The sequence below is a fragment of the Ambystoma mexicanum genome, chromosome 7p (assembly GCF_040938575.1).
Source record: "Ambystoma mexicanum isolate Mex_15411 chromosome 7p, UKY_AmexF1_1, whole genome shotgun sequence".
In the NCBI taxonomy this organism is placed as follows: domain Eukaryota; kingdom Metazoa; phylum Chordata; class Amphibia; order Caudata; family Ambystomatidae; genus Ambystoma; species Ambystoma mexicanum.
The window spans coordinates 597,125,071-597,143,348 of record NC_090939.1 but is presented as its reverse complement, the minus strand read 5'-3'; the positions used below and the strand labels follow the sequence as shown (position 1 = coordinate 597,143,348).

The following is an 18,278-nucleotide window of genomic DNA, read 5'->3' as shown; positions in this document are numbered from 1 at the left end:
AAATGACACTTTGAAAATGACAGGTGAAAATGGCTTTGTGAAATACTGCAAAATGGTCAAAAATGCTTAAATGAAGAATGAAATACTGCAAAATGGTCAAAAATGCTTAAATGAAGTAAAATTCTAAAGAAAGCAACACTAATCCGGTCCTAACATACATGAGCTATAATATAAACAACAATACACCCTTGAGATCCGAATGGGATGGAAAAAGCACTTTGAAATGCGGAAATGACACGTGTAAACTTGGAATTTTGCAAATTCGCTGCAAACTTTTACTATGCGATATTGAAGAAAAACAGGTCAAATACACTGTTCGCGATGTTTAGTTGTGGATGTAGCTAAGGATGTTAGGTATCAGTGAGAGTTGAAATGTCGTTTCTATCTTTAAAACTGGAGGAGCTATTGAGGTTTTAGTCATAGGTGTTTTTGCAAAATAGGCGTGAAAATGAAAAAAAATGCGCTTTTGAAAATGACAGATGGGTTTCATTACACTATATTATGACTATGAAAAAGAGAATGCCACATATGGATCTTACAGGTACATGAGCAGCGTAAACCGTCACGTTGTGGATACTCTATTTCTTGCTGGGATTTACTTTAGTTATTCAAAATCACTAGGGAGTTATGGTTTTGGAAGACAGGTAAGACAATCAGCGCAAGAAGGATTCTAACAATACTGGAGTTCTGAATTAAAGATTGGATGGGTTGAGATGGGGATAATACAATGCAGATATACTATGGGTCACTGTTCTTCCTGACAATACTTACAGAAGAAGTTATTAAATTGGACTGTCAGCTCTGGTCAATGAATTGGATCTGGCCTACCTGCAGCAGGGCACCTCTAGCGGGATTGGATCAGCAAGGTGGTTCTGGTCAATTTGGACTGCACCTCAAACTGGATTTGGATGGGCCCCTTCTGGTTACTGGACATGGTAGATAGCAGGATGCAAGTTTTCAGCGGGCAAGCCTTAATGGCAGCATGCCAAGCGGAATCAGAATTAAATCCCTTCAAGTTTGGGATGTTTGCAATTGGGTCAGGCTAGCAATAATTTAGCAATACTAGAGTCTGGATTCTGCAAAGAAGTATGGATCTTTCAAAGAATTCTGGAGTCAGCTACAAGATGAAAAGTTCTGCAATGAGGTGCTGCGCGGACATCTGGATGGGTTCTGGAAGCAGTGTATTCTGGAAGCAGTCTCTGTGTAGTGAAACTCCTATATTTATACATTACAAAGTTTATGGCCTGGGCAGAACTTCAAAACACACACCCATGATTGTGAGTGGCTACAGGCATGTGCTTGGCAGTCTAAACAGAGCTGTAATTTTATGACAGGATTTAGGAACTCCCACCTGGATTTTTACCCAAAACATACTTTTGCACAAATGTACATTTCTAACATTATGTACCCTCATAAAATTGGACACATATATTTTATATTTGATTGTCTACATTTACATTCACTTCCCATCTTTGTAAGATCTGTATTGGTCCTTCTATGGATTTTTATCAATTTTACCCATAACACTTTGGATTAATCATTTCTAATTTGATACATCTCTGGGCGCTTATCAGTGGATCGTGTACATACAATTGTAAGTTTGCAACATTAACAGTTTTGCCACAATCGGACATTTTTCATAACTTTTGGTCCCTTAAATGGTACGAGTTTCCTCAATGTCTTCAAATCACAAGGCTGAAATTAGTTTACTGTCTCCCAAGTTTCAGATTGATCCCTTTTTAGGTTGCTCAGTTAAAGAATTTTAAACTTTAATCAGAAATAAAGATTTTACACCAAAGTCTTCCTGTGTAACCTCCCCTTTTCAGGCAGCATCTGTCCAGTCCTTTGAAGTTCACTGAGAAACCTCCTCCACATCCTGCCCATCCTTGCAGAGGTAAATTCTCAGCCTTTCCTTTGTTCTTTGTCTTTGGTCAGCCTGCAGACGAATGTCTAATGCGCCCCCATTGTGTGGCTTGTTGGTATTATCTGGGAACCATTAACAGTCATTAGCCTTCCTGTTCTCAAGGGAGTGTCAAGCGGAGATGTCAGTTTTCCCAGGCCAGGCTGTCAGATCAGAATTAAATAGTGGATTGACCCCAGACTGGGATCCTTGACATTAAAGTCTTTTCATTTCAAATATAAAATATAAGCACAGTTTATAAAGGTTTTAAACATTTTAAAAGAATTAGTCCTTCACAAGCATGCTTGAAATAGTGGATTTAGCAATTTTTCAGGAAAAAGAAAATACGTTTAAACCGGGTTTGACAGCCAATTTCCTTAGGCAGGCAGCTGTCAGGCAGTGATGCCTGGATTCCTCTGACTGCCTGGAGGATCCATGATTTCAGCACACTCTCGTTTCCATAATTCTCTGGGAACATGACAGAATGTTTAAGGGCATTTTCGGATTCGGCGCTCTTTTGTGGCTTTGTTTCAGGAGACAGATGACGGATGACAGCAGTGATTCCTGCTTTTACACCAACTTTGCCTGTGTGTGTGGCAGGGTGTGAGGCTCTTTTGGTGGTTTATGAACTCTTTGCGATTTTGCAGATTTAGTGCGCACAGGGGTTATTGCCTCCATTTTTGGCAGTTTTCTTCCCCATTGGCAAAGAGGTGCAGTGTGGTGCACTGGCATGGATAGAAATACTCTACAGTTGCTCCTTTATGGATGTGGGCCGTCGGCTGCTCATCTCTGGGCACGGTAGTCCTTAACAACAGCCAACAGCACGGAAGGAAGCTGAAGAAACAAATGATGCACAATGCGCCGCTTCAGTGTCCCAGTTGCTCTTTTATGGAGGCTGACGGTCGGTCGGTTATTTCTGGGCACGGTAGTCCTTCATAGCAGCCAACAGCATGGTAGAAAGCAAAAGCAGCAAATAATGCAGGTAGGATATGAACTGGGAGGACAGACCAACAGGGGATCAAACACGTATTTGCAAGATGTCCTCTGCAAGTTTACGGGCAGTGGTGGGAGAATCTGGGAGCCCTTTCAAAGTGTAGCAGATGTGCTTTGGGTGCTTAGGATGCTGTGGGTGGGGGTCAGAAGGGAGTTCCAATGGTGAGCCAGGGCGAGGAGGAAATGGAAAAGATTGGGAGTGCTAGATGGTAGGGTGCCAGGAGGAGAGTGGTGAGAGATGGGAGCAGACAGAATGTGGTAAGTCAATGTAAAACTATGGAATACTTGCCAGACCCCCAGCACCCTCCTTTGCTCCATTTAGTGGCAGATGTTGGCATGATGGGCATGCAGGTGAGACTCCAGAGCATCTTTTACAACAGTCTTCTAGCTACCTCAGCAGTTTTCTTTCCCCATTGGGGTGCAGTGTGGCGCATTGGCATGGATATAAATACTCCACAGTTGCTCCTTTATGGATGTGGGCCGTCGGCTGCTCATCTCTGGGCATGGTAGCCCTTAACAACAGCCAACAGCACGGAAGGAAGCTGAAGAAACAAATGATGCACAATGCGCCGCTTCAGTGTCCCGGTTGCTCCTTTATGGATGCTAACCATCGGTCGGTCATTTCTGGGCACAGTAGTCCTTCATAGCAGCCAACAGCACGGTAGGAAGCAAAATAAGCAAATAATGCAGGTAGGATATGAACTGGGAGGACAGACCAACAGGGGAACAAACACGTATTTGCAAGATGTCCTCAGCAAGCTTACGGGCAGTGGTGGGAGAATCTGGGAGCCCTTTCAAAGTGTAGCAGATGTGCTTTGGGTGCTTAGGATGCTGTAGGTGGGGGTCAGAAGGGAGTTCCAATGGTGAGCCAGGGCGAGGAGGAAATGGAAAAGATTGGGAGTGCTAGATGGTAGGGTGCCAGGAGGAGAGTGGCGAGAGATGGGAGCAGACAGAATGGGGATAGTCAATGTAAAACTATGGAACGCTTGCCAGACCCCCAGCACCCTCCTTTGCTTCATTTATTGGCAGATGTTGGCATGACGGGCATGCAGGTGAGACTCCAGAGCATCTTTTACAACAGTCTTCTAGCTACCCCAGCAGATCCCCCATCCCGCAATGCAAGCAATGTGTGTTTGCATGCTGGAACAGATTATCACAAAGGCTGCTCACAGATGGCACAGCCAACCTTTAAACATGGGGCTTTGGTGCTACAAGACCACTGAGGAAGTGCACACCCGATCGCATCTCTGGTGTCACTGGCTTTGGGTGGGCTTCTTTTGAAAATTGCCATTATCTCTATTGTGGGGATTGACCTTCATCTCCAGATGTGCTGGCAGATACTTCTTCCTCACCACTGAAGGTCATGTGGGAGTGGCAGATAACACGTGCAAATAACTGTCTATGCCACTACAAAATGTTTATGCTGGATCTGATGTCTCATCCGGCCGAGCTATCTCGCAGCCCCTGGCTTGCTGTTTAATTTAGTTGCCTGCTTGGGATAGAAGTCACTTCTACATCAGTGGTTCTCTTCTGCATTAAAGTACCATTAACCCGAAATTGCTGCAGGCGCAGCTGTTTGTGGAGTTCATTGGGCAGGTGGGATGGGTGGCTTTAGTCTTTGCCATGTCCCTTAAGAGGAGTGAATGGTGGGTGATTTTGAAATAGGAGGATATATGAAACTGCTTACTTTGAGGGGGGACCAGTGATTTGTAAGTAATGGTAATTGTTTAGGGTGCATTTTCTTTCACTGTTTCTTTCGGTTGTAAAACGCAGTAGGGGAGGAGTGGGATGAGTGAAGGAAAGGCAAGGCGCTTATATTGGTGGGTGGGAGACGGCTATGGGTCAGGCAAGGAGCAGAGGTAAATGGGGGGGGCATGCCAGCAGGGAACATGGTTCCAATACTTTTTTATTGTACACTTCGACCCGTGTTGGTTATTCTGAAAACGTGCCTTGGTTGTGCTATGGATGACCCAACTTGGAGACCTCTGCAGCTGAGGTTAGACCCAACGGTCCTGGACGACTGTCGCACCTTTCTAGCTCCCCGGTTAGCTTCCTTTTGAAGCACTTTTTCTACCCTGACCAGTCGGCAGTGTAGCATTCCGACACCATTTTATTTTGGAGTGAAATGAATAACCGCAGTGTAGGCATTTGATCATCTAGCAGACTTGCAATGTGCGCCTTTAACCTTCTATGAAATCTAGTCACGTAGCATAAAGGCACTCAAGACTATATACATGCAATCCCTTGCATGTCGTCGCACAGTGATTGCCTGAAACTGTCCTCTGGGGCTGTACATTGTAAGTTGAATAAACCTTCGAGCCCCAGTTATTGTAATCAGCCACCACCTCCACATGATGATATTGTAATGAGGGAATAAATATTCTTTGTCACGTCAGCATTTCTCTGGAAATAGTCCTACTCAAGCCTTGAAATGTAGAACTGATTGGAATAGTCGAGGATCTTGGCCAAGCTTTGTCACATGCTTTATAATGAGTGTGTACACGGTCTCATTACCGCTGGGCTTATTCTGTGGCACATTGTACTGAATTGGCTGTATAAATCAGCTAAACTTATTTTTGCGTTTTTTTTTCTTTGAAGACCAAATGGTTTTTGAATCTGGTTTGTCCTGATGCAGTGCACACCATTTTTTTTCAGACCTTTAATGTGCATTTCATAATATACACCTCTAACGTTTTTTTATGATCACTTTTTTTTAATATAACATTTAATAGGATATTTATTGAGCGTGAAACTTGCATCGGGAAGCAACAGAGCACTTTACAATCCTACGGGGAAGAACACGGTGAGGGAAGCAGAGCAACAAGGGAGCGGGCAGCTGACGGGGGGGGGGGGTGGCAAGCAATGTGGCAGCAGGGGATCTACAAGCAACCAGGGGAGGAAACCGTGTGGAGCCGATCACCCGGTCTTGGGTAGGATGGGGAGTTGATGGTGTGTGGCCCTAGGTGTTACGGAGGAGCCACTCCTTGAAGAGGAGGGCATTGACCTGCTTCCTGAACTGTACAATTAAGGGGGGGGGGTCTGATATTGATTGGAAGTACATTTCAGAAACTTGGAGCATAGATCTAGAAGGCCAGCCTTTTGGTTCTTTCCTTCCTGCACCAACCAACTTTAAGTCTGCGCATGCCTTTACTTCTGGTGAATCGTAGTCCTCTGGAGATGCTCAGTTTCTCAGTGAGATAGCGTGGGGATTTCAAATCCTGCTGCATCATCTACAAGGCTGTCACTCTGAAGATGGTACAGGCTTGCAGCAGGAGCCAATGCAGTTTCATGAGGGTCTGGTGATGTGGTCGTTTTTGCAGCATACTTTTAGTAAAGCTGCAGCATGCAGGACACATTTCGGGGGGTGCCTGTGTAGTCGCTGGAAGGCCTTCCAAAGGGCCATCTTGGTGAGAGAGGAAGTTGTTTCCTGGGATGAATGGCTTAGTTTTCTACAGGGGATAAAGTTGGTACCAAGCCATTTTACTTCTTTGCTGTCTGCTGATTGAAGGAGAGGTTGAAGCTAAGGGACTTGGTGCAGGTGGCGAGTTGGGGTATGAAGCCCTAGAGGTTCATAGCAGGGAGCCACGTCTGGATGCCAGGGTGTTCGATGTTGTTGGTCAGCAGTAGGAATTCAGTTTTGGAGGGGTTGAGCTTCAGTTGAGCACTGGACTTCCACAACTGGATCAATGTGAGGCAGGCCTTGCGCCTGTGGATGTCTTCTTTGAAGGATATATTGAGGTAGAGCTGAGTGTCATCTGCATATTGGTGGATGTTGTGTGGAGCGAGGAGGGTTCAGAGCGGTTCCATGTGAAATTTAAGGATCACACGGGCGAGAATGGATCCTTGCGGGACTCCACTGGTGATGGGTAGAGTTGGTGATCCTGAGTAATCCATTTGTATGAACTGGTGGCGATTAGCAAAGTAGGATTTGTATCAGCGTAGGATGATCTTGCTGACCCCTATGCTATGATGTAGATTAGTGAGTTTGGTGGTCTACTGTGACAAATGCTGCTGAGAGGTCAAAGAGAACCAATAAACTAAGATTACAATCATCGAGGATTTTCAGGGCATAGTCTATCACCTTGATGGTAGCTGTTTCTGTGCTGTATCTGGGTCTGAAGCCAGATTCGTATGACTGAAGGAGGTTGGTGGTTTTGATATGTTGAAGTTGTGTGGCTATTGCTTTCTAAAGGATCTTACCTAGAAAGCATGATTTTCTCTTCCTTTCCTTACTTGACTATTGGGCTGGATGTGACAAAATGGCTTTTGCTCTGCAGGAGTACAGAGATGAGTAGTGGCTTAATGGACTAGTCGGCCCCCACAGCTCTACAAACCAACAGTCGCGCAGTGCAGGTGGAATGGGTCCGGAGGAGCGGTTTGATGATCAAGCGTGATCAGAGAACAATACGTACAGCTTGTCCATATCGATGAGCGACTCACTGGTGCAGCAGTTCGATGCACAAGTTCGAAGACATCTGTACAGGGCTCTGGTGCTCTAGCCAGACAAGTGATGGGCTCTGCTGCGGAAAAGCGTCATTGAGCTGGTCCAATGATGCTATCATGGTTGTTCAAATATCAAGTGAATGCCAAAGGATACAATTGCAGATCCTTCTCGTTCAAATGCGACTTGATGGGTTTGATGCAATGAGAATGGGGATCCTGGAGTTAGTTCAGGGCGAAGAGCCGAACTTCCTGTGAGGAGATGATACTTAGTACACTGAAATTTATTATGGCAAGAAGAGTGTGCAATGGCTGGAGGTTTCAAAGGCAATGATGGCATGTCACTACAGACTTAATGGTGGGGAAAGTGGTAAATGGGCTACTTGTGATCCCCTTCTGGAATTTTTGACAAAAAGCGTCAAAGGCGAGCCTGGTATAGACAGACCGGGAATGGGGAAACAAATGCTGAATGGCAGGAACGTGGGTCAGAATGCACAATCCATGCAAATAAGCGTGCAAAACAATGAATACTAGACCACAGAAAGAACAAACGTGGCACGTAATTATGAATCCACACGGATTTAGTGACCAGTTACCCTGAAACCGCACAGGGACAGGATGGAAAGTTTTGCATCTATACACACAGGAGGGTAACTGAGTGGTTTTCTCACTATTCCATTTGCAATGTCCATTTTACATCAACAAAAAATAACTCAAGTTTTGTTTCTCTACCAGAGTAGTACAGAAGATTTTCAACATTCTTTCTTTTTTTTTTCTCTTCCATTATGGTCCTTGCTACAGACATGGCTGGAAATCATTTTGCAAACATTTTCTATTTTTCCCAACTGACTCACCTCCAGGGGCTGCTGTCATGCTTTTCCCAGCAGGGATGTTTATCTCTGACAAATCTGAAGTACCGCAAGTCTGCTCCTGGAGATTTGGGCAATAGTGACACACTGAATTATTTAGAAATACTGGCACTGACAGACCGAGGCTGACTTTTCTTAAGATACCTTTTTAAGAGAAAGCAGAAGTTTTTCACCAAATGACACTTGATTTGCGATCTAAATGATTTCTGCTCCAGTCTCCCACCTTCCAAAACAACTGGGGCCAGTCTGACCCACAATCCTATGCTGTGCAGAAGCACTGAATAATAATTAGGAGTGTCATCAAAGTCTGGCAGAAAAGGGATCAATCACACACACTCTTACTCGCCAAGTAAACCTATTTACAATATGTTTCACATTTTAGACATGGTACACAATGCTCCAATGAAGACTAAATCATTCCAAACACAAAGGAAATGACCCGAAACATCCACACACCAAACAAAGGGCAGTACAGAAATTCAATAACAGAGAGAGACCTCTAAATATGGCTGGAGGTACTGCCCATGCACTGAACCTCAGCACAGGAATTAATCACAAAATGGGAGCCTAATATGTAAAGTGAGTGCAGTGCCACCTATGAACAGGTGGTTACTGCACCAGGGTTAAGCAAAGCACACATCAAAGCGAAGACATCTCTGTGAGAAATGGCGCTTTAACAGACTGAACGTAAACGCAATGGGAGTTCACAGGCTGCAATGATTGACCAACACTCGGTGGAGCAGGGAAAAAGAATGGGAGCCGAGGCGTATTAGAAGCTGGGAGTAGCTTCCACAGGGAGAAGTGTGCTCACGTGAAGTCAGAGACCACAGCTCGTGCAGGGGTCTCTGCAGCGGCACCATGGAAAACAGCACAGCAGCACGGGGACAGGCCTGGCAGCATTACAGAGGCTGATGCAGAATCTCTCCAGAAGGCCTCGAGGGAAAAAGCACACCAAGCACAGGGGCTGGTGGATGTGGTAGTGGCGGGGGCCCCCACGGGAGTACCACTACCTATGAAGGGGTATCCACGGCAGAGTTTTACATGATAAAGTGCAAGTAAAATGACAACTGAACAATACATATTAAAATGTCAAAATTAAATTAACAGTTAAATAAGTTGCACGTTTTCAGTGTCCATAAAATTAAATAAATGCAGGTTCCAGAAGAATTCCTTGCAGTCCGTTGGACAAAATGAAAGATCGTAGAAAGCAATATATCCCATGAGTTCTTTTTTAGTTTTAATTTTTTTGCCAAAATCTGTGTTATGATGCATATTCTTTCAGTCTATAGTCCCCTTTCACCTGGGGCAGGTCTTATTTATCCAGAAGTAATACAGTGTAAATGGGTGACAGCCCAAGAATTCAGCTCTTCAGGGTCTAGCGGCCCACGGAGCACTGCCCTGGATTCAGGTACCTTTTTTAATACCAGCGTCTTTTTGATGGTGGGGGTAGGAGGCAGAGTTATTAGCGTGATTTAGAGGCTCATAGCAGCTGGAGGTACAGCGCTCCAGAACAGTTGATTGCTCACCATTCAATATTACAGTTGCCAATCTGTGCACAATGAGTAAGGAAATGCAACGGGTTGTTTCCCAGTGCAAGGGCGGAAAGTGAGGCCTCCCCCAAGGGATGGCAAGCCCAGTCGGCACAGGTCCCACTGAGCTTCAATTGACCGTCTTCTCATCCTTGGAGCAATGCAGATGTTGCTGCCATGGTCTGGTCCTCAACAGACGAGCTTCTTCACAGGGGCTCCATCACCATTGGGCTGGGAGGGCTTGTTACCCAGAAGACCACCCCTCCCACACCATATGTGCTGGGTAGTTTCACCTTTGACCCAGTGTAGGGTGGCAGTGTGGTCTTGCACCACTAGTTCTGGGGCTTCATCGTTGTTTGGAATAGCTGGAGGCAAACCTAGTTAGCGTAGACCTATATGGGGTGGCATTAAGGCAGCACAGGGCCCTCCAATAAGTCGGCCTATATAAGTCTTCAGTCTATCTGCCCTGATCTAGGAGCTGTGTAAAGGTCACTGCCATAGCTGGGTTCAGTGGAAGAGGGGATCCAGGACCCATAGTCCTTCTGCTCACCCCAGTACCATTGGGGAGCTGCTAATCCTATTTTGAATCTGCATTGGCATCCGTGCGGTAAATGGGAGCAACACCGGAGGAATGGGCCCAGGCTCACGCTAACTTATTGTAGGCCTGATCTGAGGCAGCCTAAACAACTGAAGACCTAGTCTGCACTGAGGTGATCAGATCAGTTGTTGGTGCACAGTTGCACTGCTGTGCGCTCTAGCTTCGAATATTCCTACAAGTGCTCATGGTGTGCCGAGCTCCAATAACTTCTGGCCAACTTGTTGTCAGCTCACATCACCACAGTTATTCTTGTTTTCTGTAATCAGTTGTGATTAAAAGCAATAATGTCCTGCTTTATCATAATTAAAGTATACCTTCTTTCTTTTCATTTAAGGTACTCCTCTGCCTTTGCCAAGTTCTTCAACTTGAGATCGAAAGATGGGTGCTTAACAGAGAAGAGCCCTCTGTTGAAGGTTCCATCCTTGGAGCGAGGGTGAGTTATCTTTAAACCAACCTATTAAATGTGTTTAGCCATTCTTAAATTATTATCTCACAAGATTTTGTTTTCCAAATATATTTTTATTACCTTCAACTGCTTTAGACACAGTAATAATACCACCATTGACAATTTTACCTGAATAAGGAACCGAGAAAAATCTCAGACCATCTCAAAACAAGTCGTGGACTAACCTATACAAACCTCTCCAACCACAATCCCAAGTCGGTTATTTTAAAACCTCTTACAACAACAGCGGTAAATATACACTACCACCTCACCCAGCAAAGGTTCTCAATCTTTTCCATATTTCCATATTTTATTCCTCACTGTTAGATGCCATTCTCTTTTCATATTCAAGTTTAAATCCATTCAAAAAGTACCCCAAATGTGACCTCATCTCTTACCTCACCAGTCATGCACTTGTTAATGAAGGGAGACCATTCCATCTGAATACCTTTTTCCTCTTTTGATGATCGTAGGTGTTATATTTCCATTTGAATTGTCTCTGGCCATATTTATCCATTCTTGTTTTGAAGGAATATATTCTTGTCCAGGTTCTTGCTACAATTAATCTAGCTACTAGCAATAGGTTGTCATGTGACCCAAAGTGGCATAGTGTTCTTTCTCCTTAATCCGGCCTAAAAGAAACTGGAATGGAAAGAGTTTCCTGTGCAGGTGATTTATCTAGGACAGCACCTCCCTCCAGTATACCTGCATGTCTGGCAAGACCTCCTGTGATGAACCATTAATTGTTCCTCCCAAAAACCTCGACCTGGGACCTTCCTCATGTGGCCAGGGAAAGGCAGACCCTTCCTGATCTCGACCCGGGGGGCTTGGGGTGGTATTCTGCGGGAGGATCACATGGGAGAGGAAACGGGTCAGGAAGACCGGGAGATTCCCCTCTTAAACTTTCCCCGAAACCCTAGGATTTTAATGGCTTATTGGCAAGTAAAGAGAGTTAGAAAAAACTTTAATGTCAAGGACTACACGTCAAATATCCCTCCGTACCGGGACAAGGAGGAGGGAGCAAGAAGAACAGAGATGCAGGAGGGGGGTCAGCCAATCTGGCAAATTGACCCATAGCTGAGGTAGCCTGAGGGACTTAAAAGACCCCCTCAGGTGCAGATCAAAGGAAGGAGCAGTAGTAGGAGGAGAAAAAAACAGGACTGGAGAAAGCATTGCGGGCCGTGTGTTTTGTGAAGCAAGTTTAGAGGAGTTGGAGGACGACGGGACCAGTACAGGTCCTGAGGGGGTTTGTGCCTCTAATACGGCAACCTGCAGAGGCCGTGCATCGGGAAGTGTGGAAGAGAAAAATGTACCCATTCAAATCGCAGCGGGAAGTGTGAAAGGGAAATGCTTACCCATTCAAACCGTGTTGTGCAGAGATTGCGCAGCAGGAAGCAGAAGTATTGGAAGCAGCCGAGAGGTTCCAGGTGGCAGGGTTGCACTGAGAACTCTCGGGAGCCAAGGCGGCTCCAATTCAATGTGGCGGACGCAAAAGTGATTCAGAGGAAAGAGTTTGCCTGACCAGGAGAATCCACAGTTACAATGGTTCTGCGAACACCAAACGGAGCACAAGAGAGTGACTTAGCTGTTGAGTCTGCAGTGCACGATTGCCTCCTGGGCACTCCGATGCTGGCCACGTGTGTTGTGCAGACAGATTTACTTGCGAGTGAGCGAGGACCATGCAGATGAATATTATGAATATCGAAGCCAACACAAAAGGTATTTGGTCAAACCAAAAGGCTTACGACAGAGCCTGCCAGTTGAGAGAAACTCCTAAAACCCGGTGGGGAAGCCTTGTTGAAATCCCACGTGTGCAACCAATACCCAAGCCAAAAGGGGTTAAAAATCAGGCACAATAATTCCATCAAATATTGCCATAGACCAGAGGGGGATTTTGAAAAGCCCAAGGGTTGTAAAGACTACTGCTCATATTCTGGGAGACCAATACCTGTAGTTGATGCAAACATACATTGCTAAAGCGAAGTCCAGAAGCAAAGACCTCGACCGACTGTCTCTGCCGATCTCCATGAGCACCTCGAGACCCAGACACTAACGTCATCTACATGCAACACTGCCTAGACCACCTATCCTGCTCAGTCACCCTGAGCGCTGTAAAGATGGCTGCCGCCGTGTTTGTGCTCCCAGTGGACTCCCAGTCTGCTCCATACTTCCGGGAGCCTGCCGATTGGCTGATGGGGGATACATTACCAGCCAGCTCTCCCAGCCGGAAGGCGCAGCCAGCCACAATCGAAGGCCAGAAGCAAAGGCATAGACCAACTGTCTCTGCTGGTATCCCCTGGCGATGCCGTCCAATGCCTGCGGATGTTGTGCAAAGCTGTTCCTACCCTGCTCCTATCTCGCATGTGTATGAAGGTAAGCCATGTCTGCTGTCATTAGCGGTTCATGCGCCCAATTGTATATGTGCACGTTACTGCAAAGATCCTCATGCCCAATCAGTTAACTATGTCACTACTAATGTGTCTCTCAATCACATATCCACCAGAATTGCTGCAGTTGCCCTATCCGCCTGGCACTCAGACACGCATAGTGGCTCAAACACCCTCCCACCCGCTGTCCCCACCAACCACCTTTTTGCGTCCTTGCATTAGCTTCGGTGACACTAGCAGAGCCCAAACAGCTCTCATGCGGTTTGCCCACTCCAACTCACTCCTCCACCCAGGCTGCCCATGGTAGCCCTGGTATCCACACACAAAGCTGCCTCAAGTTCACCCATATGCCCAAGAGAGCTCCACTCACCCGAACAACCTCTCGCCATCTTGCCCTCCCACCACACACAACTCCACACTTCAGCCACTAAAGTAACTACTTCTGTACCGCCCTCCTAGCACCTTTCACCAGGGTCACGAAACCTGCACCTCCACAACTCAAAGCCGCCTTTCCCCTGCCCACCACGACTCTTTCCCCTGTCCAACTCCATTCTAAAAAATAACTCTGCACATACAAAGACCCCCTTTCCTCCCCTTGCACCACGCAAGCAACACAACCAAAACACGCTCTAAGCCACCACACTGCCAGGGGCATACCACGCCCTTCCTGTCCCTGGCAGTGTGGTGGCCAAATCCCCCCAACTAGATCCTCTCGCTCCTCAACCAACATCACCAGGTATATGCCCCCATGCATGCAAAGGACCCTGCCCCACAACAGACCCTCTTCACACTTACCAACAACCACAACTTCCTCCAGCCCCCCACCAGCAGTCTGCCCAAACAGGCCAGATGCACTGCCCACCCACTGGGTGAACGCCTCACACACCTTACTGCCTATCCCACCAATCTCTCTCTCTCTCTCCCCCGCCCCAAAGTAGAGCGTAATATGTACCTTAAATACCGTAACCTATATCAGCAAACACTCCTCCAGGCCACAACTCCACCCACCCCCAGCAACACTACACTTACCAACCACTCCTGACCGTCAAGCCCCCTCCCATTGCAACACCCAACCTGCACTGCGCCCTACTCAACACCAGATCTCTGGTAGCACATGCACACGGCATCCATGACCTAATTACCAACAACCATCTGGACATCCTCACTCTCACCGAAACCTGTCTCACACCCTCCTCTGGCCCAGCGTCCTCCCTAGCCATCCCCAGTGGCTACACCAACTGCACTGCAACAGAACCCACAAAACAGGGGGTGGTGTTGCCATAATCTATAAAGACGGCATCACCCAGCACCCCCTGACAACCACCCCTCTTCCCAACTGCGAAAGTACCTCAGCCAAAATTAAATGCACTGACAATTACTAGAGTCTCACCACATCTTAGGTTCCTGACGGTCCAGGTTCTGGCCCAAACATGGTACTGAAACAGCTTTACTAGGGCTTAAGAATAAACTTGATGATGCCAATGACCATGGCAACATCTCCCTACACCTGCTCTTGGAGCTCTCTGCCGTGTTTGACTTTGTCAACCACAAAACACTCTGTGAACACCTCATGTCCTCAGCACACTCACCGAACACAGCCAAATGGGTCACCTCGTTCCTCGTAAAAAGGACATCCAGAGTCTTTGCCGGTGAAGCCTCGGCATACCAAACCCCCAAAGCATGCAGATTACCCCAAGGCTCCTGTGTCTCCCTGTCTCTATATAACATTTATACCAAGCCCCTCTTCGACCTCCTCGACTCCCTAGGGATCTCATACACCAACTATGCAGACAGCACCCAGATCCTCATCCCCCTTTCTGGCAACCACGAACAAGACTCACTCAAGATCAATCGCCTTTATGAAACAATCCAAACCTGGATGGTAACACATTCACTCTGTCTCAATGATGACAAGACAGAGCTTCTCCTCGTAGGGCCCCTCCCGGCAAGACTAGCTAAGCTCCACCAGGTCTACAAATCCTTCATCATCGATAGCCACATTATCCCTGTCGCCACTGCTGTCAAAACCCTCTGCGTTTACCTGGATTCCAAACTCTCCATGACTCGCCAAACCAACCACTTTGCCTCCACATCAGGTTACGCCACTAAGCTCATCACCGCCAGCAGAACATTCTTGTCCTCAAAAAAACGGTTTGAAGTTGCCCGAGCCTGAATCTGTTCGAAACTTGATTACTGCAACTATTTGTTTGGTGGTACCTCTGCCAAACATCTCCGCAAACTTCAATCGACCCAAAACAATGCACTAAGAGCAGCACTTGACATCGGAAAGTGCAACCACATTGGCTTTCGGTCCAGGACAGGATCAAGTTCAAGATCTTATCCATCATGTATGGATTCCTTTTGTACAACGCCCCCTCCTACCTGGTGACCACAATCCCAAGACCAACACAACGCACAGCCTAAAAACACTGCAGATTCAACCATACAAGAGGTGGGAGCAGCTTCCCAGTCCGTGCCCCTGCACTCTGGGATGGGCTCCCTGGCCACCTCCATGATGATCCCTCCGGCAGCTTCAGAAAGAACCTTAAAACCTAACACTTCAACTAACCTACCCCTTCAACTAAGGACCCTCTGCATACCCCCTTTGTGTCAGCTCCACTTCCCCCCTGTCTGATTGTAACCAGTGCCTAAATGCTCTCAGGCTTGGTGTGCTTCAATAAATGCCAAATAAAATGAAAAATAAAAAGCCAAGACAGAAGAACAGTGAGGCTGTCTTTTTATCACTCTTGGTGCAAAGGGGAAAGAAAGGTGGCTTAGAGGTTTTAATCTCATGATAGCGAACTGTTCTTCACAAATTATTGCCCAATCCAATTGCGATGCTTATTCTTGGAAGCTTAATTTCTTTTAAATAATTCTGTTGGTCTTCTGCATTGGTATTATCATATTGACTATACAGTGTATGATAATATTTTTCAAAACAGTCTGATCTATCTGCCAGGTGAACCAAGAGACAGCCTTCACTGTCCACAATTTTCTTGACCCGTTGTGTCGGTTGTCATCATTAACCCCTCAGATAGAAGTTAATCTTGTTTTACCTTTTCCACAAAGACTCTTTCACTCTTTTCAGTGCCCAATATGCCTTGTTAATGCCCCACTCCTTCAAGCTTTGTTTTCTGGCTTGAATATAGTTTATTAAGTCTGTCTGTTCACCCCTACCCACTGTATTGCTGTTTACCTCACTTAAAAAGTGCTTTCTACTTTGTTGAATAAACAAATAACATACTCTTGTAAAGGATCCATGCAGGATAGAAAGTGTGGCCTCTACTATCCTGCAAGAATTACCTCCATGCATCACACAAAGCATAACTGTTAAGACATTTCACCAGCAACAAGTCCTCCCCTTTTCTTGGCCTGCCTGTTTCCTAATTCCTGGTGTAAGATCTTAATCTGGGTTCATAACCATAACAAAATCTCCACCCAGTATCTTTATACCTGTCGCCTAACTTTCAAAAGCTGTTTAGTATATTTTGTGTACATTTTTGTGTCCAGCCCTTCTGGGCATATATTGTTGCCAAGGTGACCCAATTCCAGGGCAGTTTGCCTCTCACCATTAACTATCTTACCTCCCCATTAACAATATTCTCTCCCGATCCTCCTTGTTCTGCATCTCTTCATCTCTTCCAGTAAGAGGTTATGTGCTAGAACATTCCCTACCCCTGCCTTCTTTACCATTGACGTAATTATATATATTTATTTATTGTTCGCTTGTTAGGTGCTTTTACAGGAAGTAAATACTGTTTCAAAGCACCCACAGGGCAACAAGGAGAGGAACGGGATGAGAAGCAATGAAAAACATCATAAATATTAAATACAGTGGGAGAGGCGGGGTGTGAACCTACTATGCCTTGCGAGTGTTCAGAACATGCAAGTGCAGATGGGAGGGCAAATGGGATAGATGCTGGGGTGCTCATGGGTGAGCAACAGGCAAGTGCAATGAAGGTAAGTGTGTGCCTCCAGGGCGGAGGGTGTGCCGAGGCAAGTGCGGAGGATAGACAGAAGCTGGGGGCGATTCGGTGTGGGAGGTCAGGGCCCCTGAGGATGCATAAGAGCTCTGAACACCAGACAAGCAACTGTGAGATTACCAGAGGAGAGGGGGGGGGGAGAAGGAGTTAAAGAGGAAAGTCTAGAGGAGCTTCTGGAATTTAATAAAGTCCTTCTCAAGACAAGAAGGGAGGGGGAGGCTGTTCCAAAGAAGGGAACCAGTTGTGGAAAGTGATCGGCCTCCTGCTCTCTGTTTAGCATAACACTTTACACACAAGAGTTGCTGCCAGAGGAGTGCAGAGGTTTAGTGGGGGACTATTTAGTAAGAGAGTTGCAGATAGCGTGGTCCCCGGCCCCAGACAGCCTTGTGGAGGATATAGAAGGATTTGAACTTAATCCTTGAAGCAACAGGGAGCCAGTGACGACTTTTTAAGGCAGGAGGGATGCAGTCCCTGGGCTTGAGGTCAAGGGTAAGCCCTGCTTCCCTATTGTGGATTAGCTGGATGGGTCGCAGAGTGGAAGAGGGTGGATTCAGGAGCAGGCTATTGCAATTGTGAAGCCTAGAGAGAACAAGGGCTCCGGTGCCATTGGTTTCTCGTGGAATGTGAGAAAAGGTAGAATTCCTTTGTGAAGGAAGAGCTGAAAGTGGGACTTCTTGGTAATGGGTGTCAGGGAGGAGGGAGAGAGAGGAGTCAAAGATGACTCCAATCTTTCTGGCTTCAGATGAGGGAGCAAAGTGAGAGGCCATGGAGGAAGGCCAGAGTGAAGGGAAGAAGGCGGGAGCAGATGTCCCAATGGGAAGGATCTCTGTTTTGCTGGCATTGAGGCAGAGATCATTGGAAGTGCACCCGGTCTGGATGGCAGAAAGGCAGTCAGGATGATGGAAGGTGCAAGATGGTCAGCAGGAAGTTTGAAGAAGAGTTGTGTGTCATCGGCATAACACTAGAAGTTGGGGGAGAAGGAGGAGACGAGGAGTGCCAGATGAATAAGGTAGATGTTAGAGTCAAGGCGAGAGTATAGAGCCCTGGGGGACACCACAGGCGGAGAAGGAAGTAGGAGAGGAGAAGGTGCCCATGATGACTTGGGAGGAGCGGTCAGTTAGGAAGGTGGTCAGC

At 46.5% G+C, this 18,278-nt stretch overlaps 1 protein-coding gene across 2 annotated transcripts in view; it reads left to right on the top strand.

Moving 5' to 3' along the window:
- Positions 1 to 18,278, top strand: part of OCA2 (OCA2 melanosomal transmembrane protein) — a 1,377,074-nt gene that overhangs the window by 356,965 nt on the left and 1,001,831 nt on the right. For both annotated transcript variants that reach the window (XM_069636602.1, XM_069636601.1), the window contains one exon: positions 10,664 to 10,762. In XM_069636602.1, the coding sequence (XP_069492703.1) occupies positions 10,664 to 10,762 (99 nt within the window). The remainder of the gene's footprint in view (positions 1 to 10,663; positions 10,763 to 18,278) is intronic.